Genomic DNA, 10,497 nt, shown 5'->3' on the forward strand with positions numbered 1-10,497 from the left:
AGTGATACCATAAGAAATCAATCAAGTTGAGCAAATGTAAAAATAAAGAGAGATGAACAGAAAAAAATAAGGGTGTCAGGCGCTGTGTAGGCTGTAGTAAGCGCACAATCATAAAGGATAACAAAGGAATCTTTAATAGTAAATCCCACTAGGAACACATATGAGAATCACAGGGAAGAAACTCAGGAAATAATATAAACAATACCATACAATAAAACTCAGGAAACTGAGGGCTTAAATACAAAGGAGAGTAATCAACTGAACAGAAACAGGTGCGTAGAACCAAGGCCGTAACCATGTCATGAACATTGGGGGAGGGGACACATTTTTTATTTTATGTATGTATATATATATATATATGTATATATATATAAAGCATAAGAAACAGAACAGTGAACAAACTTCTAGGTCTAATTCTAGTTGGGAAATAATCCTTTTGGGACTATTTGCAAACACATATTTGCATTAATTTGCGTCAAATATATTATTCGTCCCGAGATTCTTCGCATTAGTGAATATATACATAGATCTGCGGTTATCATTTGAATTCCCTAGTGGTCTGGTGGCAGAATTTTTGTAAACCGTGTCTAATCCGCTCTCATGTCGTTTTTTTTTTTCTTCTTCATTAAAATCAAAGATGTTCATCAATGATTGTATATTAAGAGCAGGGACACGTTTGTGTGCATTTTGTTTTGTGATTTCACCGGAAAGAATAGAGTCTCTCTCCGCAACGGCATAAGCGATAGATTGACGCACTCGTCTGTGTGTGAAGACTGTGCATGAGCCAAAACAGAAAGTAAACGTAAGCGCTGTAAGACCTGAGGCAGACCAGACTAAAATGTAACTTTTAAACCTTTTTGTCATCCTAACAACATACAGACATACAACATAATGAAGTTCAGAAGAGCAGTGCAATAATTTCAAATATTGGGGGGGACATTGGACAATTTGGCCATTTCTAATTATTGGGGGGGACAAGTCCCCCTCAATGGTGGTTACGGCACTGTGTAGAACTTATTAACAAATAAATAAAAAAGGGGAACACAGGCAAACCAGAACAGGGAAAAAAGAATCAAAACACAATGAAACAAACCCAAAAAAGAACAGCCATGTTACAAAGGGAGAGCGTGAGAGAGAGTGGGAAAAAAAACTGTTCAAACAGCACTGACAGGAAACTCTATAAGACTCACTTGCTACACATCACTTCAACACACATTCCTCTCAAAGACAGAAAGAAAAGACCTTTCTGTGTGCCCAGAACCTCTGAATTGAGAAAAATATACTGTGAGGATCTTGGAGATACAATGGATGATGATTAAAAATGCACGTTCAAGCAATGTTTTAAAAGAGTTATACTCTTCAAGAAGTTTTGCGCATTCCTAGGATAGAAGAATTCACTCTGCTGAATCTATAAACATAGTGTTGATGATGAAACAATCAATCTACAATAGAGACTGTACAATACAATTCAAACTTGTTCCTCTTTGGTCGAGTGAGCACATCTTTCCTGTTGAGAGATGAGGATACATACAGACAGAGCGGGCTGCTCTAGTGCACAGGCAGTACTGCCAACATTGTTGACAGAGCACTAACAGATTCATGCCACAGTATCTACCTTGTTTTTTGTTATTTGCTAGAGCAAAAACTGATTGCCGATTGGCTTAAAAAACAAGTTCCCTGCTGTTTTAACAACAATATGATGTTCACACGTCCACACTTTTTTCTATTTTTGCTCTATGCCTTTGACCCTATTATCTAATCGTGTGCATGCCAGATCCATCCTGGAATATACAGATCAAAGAGAGAGTAAGAGAGAGAGAGATCAACATTCTACCACACATGAAACATGACAGCACATGACGGGAGTTGTTGTCAAAGCTCATGATTCAGTTGAGTGATCATAACCAGAAATGGGTGTCACAGTGAGCTCTTGAGCACATGTGAGGGTTTTCAGCAGTCTATTTCAGATCTGAGTCTCCAGAGCACTTCCTCTGTCACCATCCCAAAGAACCCATCCCTCAACAGACCGAGGCAGATCTTTTATACTTGTCTATAATAATTCGTACAATTCACCATTGCTTATGTCTGCTTGTAGGCCAGATTTCATTTTCATTTAAGCGGTTGTTTCATGAAAATTTGAAATTTACAGACATTTCAGACAATGTTCGATTCTTAGGCCATGTTTTTGGCCTTGTTTTCAATGGGAGCGCCAACTTTTTTTTAAACAACAGCAGCGTGTCTAGGCGCTGAGTGTCTATTTCTCACTAAGTGCTGAGCGCTTGCTGTTTTTTTTTTTCTTCTGGTCACCTGGAGTAGAACGTTCAACTTTGGGTAAAATGCAGTGCTCATCACTGTCACTTTTTATCCAGCTGTCCAATCACAGTAGGGGAGGGGCGGGACAAATACCACAGCGACCAATCGCCACGTCCTGCTGGGACAATGGCAACAGGCGATAACAACAAGTTTTGTTTGTTTGTTTGTTTGTTTGTTTGTTTTAAACAATGGAATGTTGAATGTGTAATAAAATGCCACACTACAGCAGACAACAATGCATGCAACCAACATCTCACAAAAAAACTAAAATAAAAATGTCTTAATACAAATGCTAATGATAGTACGTGTAATTTCAATTTTCTTTTAAAAGAGCCCAACGAAAGCGATAATCTAAGGTGTAAAGGTAAGCAATTTTAACGCTTAGGAGCCAGATTTTGGGAATCAGAGGTCCCAAACCAGATTATTTCAATTATTTTGATTTAATTTAAATTGGAAAAAATTCTGTGACATCCATAATTTAACGTCATGTAAACAGTTTAGTAATGACTCAACTGACCTATTGGTAAGCCCCGCCCCCCTTAGTTATTGTTGCTAACTCGGACAAACAAACAGAGTTGCTAACTGTTTTACAATGACAGCCGTCAGTGTGAAAACCTTGTCCCAAGATGTTTTTGATACATTTGGGACACAGAAGGACCACCTCTCGTCAATTAGCATTCAAGTGGGACTTAAATATGCCATGGAGAGATATATAAAAAATGTTAAATAAATATGGTGGGTAACAAGATTCATTTGGAAGCAAGGGTTTAGCGATCACAATGCAAGCAGGAGAAGCCTCATGTTACGGTCGTCACAATCACAGATGACAACATCCATGACCAATTCTGTTCATGTACCACTGGGTAAGATTAAATTAATTTACATTTAACCAGTTTAATATGGAGAGGCACTGAAATGTAGACCTTCGTTTATGTGTTTTGACCTACACTGTACATGACGTGAGAACAGTTAGGTTTGTACATTAGCATGGACTCACTAATTTTAATCAAAACTTAATGAAAGTATGACGACCAGAAAATAAAAGTTTTCATCTTCATTGGGTTACTGCGCCCACATCATTGGATTAATACACAACGTGAATTAAATTAATTTCATTGCCCTTAGGATACCTGGAATCAGTGTTACAGTGTCCCAGGCACATCGTTTTACCATTTTTGGAGCATAAACACCATCAAACCGATGAGCGCTTCGGATCTTCCAATGTTTCGCTATGGCGCTGAAACCTAAAGATGTCCGAGTTCTGGTCCCCGTGCAACTGATACTTAACTGCCATTGGTTCATCTGCATTCGAGGAGAGGGGCTTACTGATAGGTCATTTGACCTCCTGTCCTGTTTTCGTAGAGGTAGGTACATCTGAGTGTCGTTAGCGTAACAGTGAAAAGACAGCCTACTCCATGCCTTTTAAAAATAAAACCTAAAGGTAACATATAAAGTGAAAACAGAATTGGACCAAGAATAGAACCTTGCGTAACACCACAAATCATTGAAGCAGATTTGGCGTAAAGTTGAACAATGATATTAACTGAGAAGCTCCTATTAAGAGCCATAACCGAATACCCAGGCAATTGAACATAACCCCTCTAAACAAGAGTCCGAGCAAATACTTTACATTGTATTGACTTTTTCATATTCAGAAACAAAATATCTGGGAAGTCAGATAACACTTCCATGGATATTTCGTATATCATGGTGTAACTGGAAAGGAAGCGCCGCCAATGCGCCCACAGAAAACATTTTCAGCTGGCTTAAAACGCTTTGGTGAACACACAACCTTATGAAGTGTAGACCTACTCTAACTGTTAGACTCTGAAAAATCTGACTGACCTCTCCACATTCATACAGAAGCATGTGAACATTACCTGATATTTCTAAAATACCTATGCAGACATTTTAAAAGATGCTTAAAAATACCTTCGTGTTAGCTAACTCTCTCAATCCCTCTCTGAGCTATAACTTTATTTCCATCTTGTTAATTGTCTTTCAAATCAATTTATTCATGATATAGGCCTACAGTTTAAGTGCATGTGCTTCACCAGGGCATATTCTGAAACTCTAATATACATTTAGCGATTATTCTATTAGTATTGTTAGTGAAATATGCATACTTAATCTTAAATTAAACAAAAACGGCATTGCATTGTAATAATGACCCATGTTCTACCTCTGTGTGGAAGTACATCCAGACAATATCTTTTACCTGACAATGTTTACCTCATTAATTTAGCTGGTGATTCATTCTAATATATCCAATAAACTTCAACACATTTTGCGAATCGGATGGGCTATAGGCGCCAACTAGAGGAATCAATGAAAATAAAAAAACACTCGGGGATGTTGGGTCTGTATCAACCCGAGTCTCTCACCGTATAGCCTACTCCCCGGGGAGAGCACAGCAACACCGCGGTCCCATCACTATACATGGTGAGAACGAGGCGTGTGCCCGTCGGCAGCGAATGTGCTGCGGTGGTGGGAATATTTCACAAGCAGCTTTATAAAGTGTGATTTCTGGACGTGATACATTCCTGTACTTTCATTCAAACAGTAGCTACTACTATCTGTCGTTATGTCTTACCCCTTTTCCGCTGTGTAATTTGTTATGTTGGAGAACACGTCCGTCCTCAATCGCTCTACAAAGAATCATTTACTCCATTCAATCTAAAAACGAACCGATTCAAGTGGAGGCAGAATCGCTGCAGTCAGCTTCCGCCATCCCGACCGGCTGCCTTAGGCCCTAAAAAATCTAAAAATAGCTTCAGGACAAAACCACACAAGCCCGGGGACTACGGCAGGCTCTTTTTATGTACGCGAAGACACCTCGGTTATGTCATTGAGTAATAGGGAATCTATTACTTGACTTCTTCAATGCGGAGATGATAAAGTCCCAAGGAATCTTGAACATCTCAGATAGATAGATAGATAGATAGATAGATAGATAGATAGATAGATAGATAGATAGATAGATAGATAGATAGATAGATAGATAGATAGATAGATGATAGATAGATGATAGATAGATAGATAGATAGATAGATAGATAGATAGATAGATAGATAGATAGATAGATAGATAGATAGATAGATAGATAGATAGATAGATAGATAGATAGATAGAACTTACGCAAAGTTCAGTCCCTAAAAAAAAATGGTCTGAATCAACATGAGGGTGAGTAAATAATGACAGATGTTTATTATTTTTATTTTCATGATTTGTCCCTTCAACGCATCAATATGGCCATGTTGATGTAAAAGGTTGGGGACTGAACTAAGCAGCAGTTTTTGAGAGTTTGAGGGAGCCGTGTGTGTAAATGTGAACACTATAGTCCAAAGGTTCTGGCTTCATTTTTGGGGAATGAGAGCCTTCAGTAGCCTATCTCACTACTAGTGCGTTTGTTTAGAGCTGTTAACGGCTGCTTTTACAACTGAGACAACTGTTGGAAACTTAAAGGGACAGTTCGTCCAAAAAATGAAAATGTTGTCATCATTTACTATTCAGCATGTTGTTCCAAACGTGTAACTTTTTACTGTCTGAGGAACACAAACGAAGATAAAAGAAGATTTGAAGAATGTTGGTCATTGACTTCCATTGTAGGCTATAGCCTAAACAAAAACACTGAGGCATTTATCAAAATATCTTTTTTTTTATGTTCCACTGAAGACAGGGTTGGAATAACACGAGGTTGAGTAAATTACAACAAAATTTCCATTGTTGAGTGAACTATCCTTTTAACGTTTGTGTCATTAATACTAATGAGTCATTAGTATACAATTACTATGCCTGTGCTCTATGCCTCTGCTCTGTGTAGGCTATATTGTGTCTGTTGCTGGTGCACTGCAATTTCTATTGTGGCTCTATCATCAACAGTTCTCCCAACATCTGCATTGATTAGCACAGGCCTCTTTGCCAAAACTAGCTGCACATCTCTACTGCAATGACAGACAAGCCCTTTGCGACAAGCTAGAGAGGGGCACCCACCTTACAGATCTGGAAGTGTTCAGACATCAGCGTTTCCTGAATCTCCAGCTCGCGCGGTGTTGGTGCCGCACTGGGGGTCCCAGCCGCACTGCCGCACGCGGGAGATCCACCTGGATTCGCGGGCGAAGAAGTGGTCAACCCGTCCAAAACCTTCCTGAACTTCTTCATCTTTATCCTTGTGTTAACACTTCAACGTTTCTCTTGGGGGGGAAAAATCACAAAACGTGCCGTCGAGACGCTTAAAACGGCATAGGAGATGATGCGGCTTCACAGCACGAATTCAGACTCCTCGTTTCTTCTTCCTTTTAGGACTTTATGTGCACAAAAAGTCGCAGAAGAACCTCATTTTCCAAAACAAGGCTGAAAAAAAAGTAGATGAATTGGTGGGGAAGGCGAAGAAGAGAGGTTCAGTGCGCATTAAAGCCTGAACCAGGCTGGAGAAGAACCAAGAAACTTCATGGCACTTACGCAGGACGGTATCGCATCCAACTAGCCAACATTCTCAGAAGCCATGTCAGAAACATGTCAAAGTACAATTCACTTTGGTGAATTTGTATTTCTTCGAGACTCGGTAACGGTACACACCAAAACTCACGCTGAACGCGTGGTGTTTGGGAACCCAGACACAGAGGAGACCCGCTGCAGAGAAGCAGCAGATAGCGACAAGCCAACGTCGAAAACGGATCACAAACTGCCGGGAAAAGAAAAGAAATTCACGGCCTGACAGGTTTTCTGTGAAATCCCCTTCTCTGTTTCTTTTTTCTGAGTTATTTGGGAGGAGAGGAGGCGAGTACCCTCGACCCGAACCCAGAATATCTCCCGCAGTCGAGTGCGAGCTGCTGTCCAAGGTGCTGAATGATTGAGCGAAAGAAAGCCACACCCCTCTCTGTTCTAATTGGACCGTGTGCCACAGCCCTACTGTAATCCCCGCCTTCAAGCAGCAGCGATTGGACCATGTGCTTCAGAAACCACAAACAATGAAATAGTGATTTAATTACTTACACAATTTCTATTAAACTTAATATTACTTTTAATGCACCAAACTAAGCGACAAAATCTTTTGGAAATCCAAATGTACCGCCATTTTTCATGCCAATAAAGTGCATTAAGTTTAACTGAAATTGGAAAATGTAAAAAATGTAAAACACGGAGGACTACAACGTCCATAACATTATGCTGGCCTCGAATTTGACTTCGGTGAACGTCCTGCAGTTCATTTAAATGTAGAGGTGTAGTTTAGTATTTCATTGTTAGATGACAAGTCTAAAAACAACTGAAAAAACATTAATATTTGCTTTAAAAAGAAAATCAATAAAATAAAATAACATGCAAGTCGAAACTCAGGGAGACACCTCACGCGGAATAGTGGCTGCTTTATTGTTATCTGGTTATAGCCACACTCTATCCATCCTGTTCATAGCGTCCTCTGAGAGGCAGCGGTGGCCTCGAGGGGGCGCTGTGATGTGCATCTCGCAGATGTAGATTACATAAGCGCTTACATCATCTCTCCCCTCGGCACGGTTTATTCCATTGAGTCTTTTCTCCTGAAATCTGCTCATGTTGTTGATACCTGCTCCAGAGATTTTGATGCTCATGATGCTCCTGTGAATTTTATTCGGAGTCTTATGATTAGATGAAAACAAAAGATGCCACACCGTTAGATCCAAACCGTTTTTTATTTGCTTCATTTGTTATATAGACATCTGAATAGACTATAAATATATTCAAAAGAACATGATATAGCTACTGAAGATTAAGACAAGCAGTCAACAGCTCTGCAAAGATTGGGTATATACTGATGCCAAGCTGCATGACAACATTTTGTTTGCTGTCCTGTTTAGTTAAAATTAAAATATATACAAATTATTTTTAATTTATAATAATTTAAAATATGTCTTTGTTTTCTATATATTCTGTTCTTTTGGATATTACGTAATGTGCAAGTGTAGCTAGAATTAAGTCACACAAAATATTGATTTAATGTATAGTGAAAATAAGTTATATTATTATATATACAAATATTCATGGCATTTTAAAATGATAATTTTACAGAATTTGTTCAAAAGTGTCATAAACTCCACCGCACTTTGTTTACAGTCAAAAGTTTGGAAAAATTACGATATTTTAATGTTATTTGGTCAAAAATACAGTTTTTAAAAAAAAAAAAGTAATATTGTGAAATACTATTAGAGTTTAAAGTAACTGTTTTCTGTTTTAATATGTTTTAAAATGTAATATATTTATATGATGGCAAAGCTGAATTTTCAGCATCATTACTCTTCACTCTTCAGTGTCACATGATCCTTCAGAAATCATTTTAATATGCTGATTTGCTGCTCAAGAAACATTATTATTATTATCAAAAAAAAATTATGGAAACCATGATTCCCTACAAAGGTTTGGGGTAAGTAATATATACAAAATAATAATAATAATACTTTTATTCAGTAAGGATGCATACAACAGATCAAAAGTGACAGTAAAGACATTTAGATTGTTACAAAAGATTTCTATTTTAAATAAATGCTTTTCTTTTTACCTTTCTAGAATCCAGACCAATTTTTTTTCCTAGTTTCCACAAAAATATTAAGCATGTAAAAATGGTTTTCAACATTGATAGAAATAAGAACCCTTATTAATAATTAAGCACCAATAATAATTGATAATAATTGAGCACAAATCAGCAATTTTCTATGATTTCTGAAAGATCATGTGACATGGAGACTGGAGTAATGGTGCTGAAACCTCATCTTTGCCATCACAGAAATAAATTAACTTTAAATGAAATTAAAACAGACAACAGATATTTTAAAGTGTAATAATATTTCACAATATTGCTGTTTGTAATGTATTTTTGATCAAATAAATACAGCATTGGTGACCTTAAGAGACTTCTTTGAAAAACATAAACAAAATGTAATTGTTGTTTCCAAACTTTTGACCGACACACACACACACACACACATACACACACAGAGACATTATATAATCTATTTGTATGTGCCTCAAATATCACATTGTGTACTAAAGTAATTTCAATGCATCTTCAAGTGCCAAAAGTGACTTTTGTGATCTTTGTAGGATATTTTGTAAGTTCCTCAGAGAACTGAGTGCCTACTTAGCTTTATAATCAGAAACACTGCACCCTCTTTCGCCCATCTCAACATATCTTGACAGGGAATGACAAGACTAAAGAGGGGAGTTCGCAATTATCGTGATTATAAGGTACAAACGTTATGCTTTCAAGCATTTTTATCTTGACATTTTCAGTTATCTATTGCTTTGACTGTTTATAGGTTATAAAATTACAGATCAGGCTCAAGCTCATCCAATTAACAGGCTAGAAGCTCAGTAGGCTGCCACATGTAATTGCTTTTTAAAATCTCTTCATTAAAAATACTTTTCATCATGAATGCCAAGGCCTCTTTAGTGGAACATAGACCCCAGACAAGATTTTCTACAATTGTCAAAATGATAGAATCAGAGTCTGAACTTTAATGGTGAGAGATACAAATAAAACATTTGCAGCCAAAATGTTTATGGTCATTCTTGTAAATCGAATAAGGATTAAATCATTCCGGTTTCTCGTGCTAATGCAGCTTGTCTCTTGACAAACATCCCCACATGAACTAGTGTATCTGAGTTATATTATTATGTGGCATATATCACGATGAGGCACGCATGGTAGTGTTGCTAAAAGAACTCAGTAGGGGCCTTCTCCCTCTGCTGCTTGGTGGATGTATTACAGAAGAAATCCCTTTGTTGAGAGGATTTGGGAGTGAGAAAAAAGCAAAATAATCCTCTTCATCGCTCCCTCAGGGTAAACAGCATCCAAGATAACGCAGCTGCCAAGACAACGGCACGGGGTGTGTGCTGCACAATGGGGCCGCTGCGTTAATCTTCCTGCTCAAACCTGCAGACACGGATTAGGGAACATGAACACGTCAGGTATCCCATAGTGCAATGCAGCTGGGGAGTTTTGACTGGGCACTGATTAAAATATGGTGTGTGAAAACATTAGCGAATAAAGCGGTGGATAATTTCAAAAATTCAAACGTATGTATGAAATAACTCTAAAAAAGGGAAGGCTTAATACTGCAGTCTGCCAGAATAAATGTTATTTGATCCAAGGTAGAAGTGACATAATGGGATACTGAGATACTTGTCATGGCCAGACATTTTACACCATAT

General features: G+C 38.0%; 1 protein-coding gene across 1 annotated transcript in view; it reads right to left on the reverse strand.

The window, feature by feature from the left end:
* stxbp5l (syntaxin binding protein 5L) overlaps positions 1 to 7,176 on the reverse strand; it is a 193,873-nt gene extending 186,697 nt beyond the window's left edge. The window contains exon 1 of the mRNA XM_079820875.1: positions 6,307 to 7,176. Within this exon, the coding sequence (XP_079677001.1) occupies positions 6,307 to 6,474 (168 nt within the window). The 5' untranslated portion in view covers positions 6,475 to 7,176. The remainder of the gene's footprint in view (positions 1 to 6,306) is intronic.
* Positions 7,177 to 10,497: the final 3,321 nt, after the last annotated feature.

The sequence above is a fragment of the Gobio gobio genome, assembly GCF_949357685.1.
Source record: "Gobio gobio genome assembly, chromosome: 7".
Lineage (NCBI taxonomy): Eukaryota > Metazoa > Chordata > Actinopteri > Cypriniformes > Gobionidae > Gobio > Gobio gobio.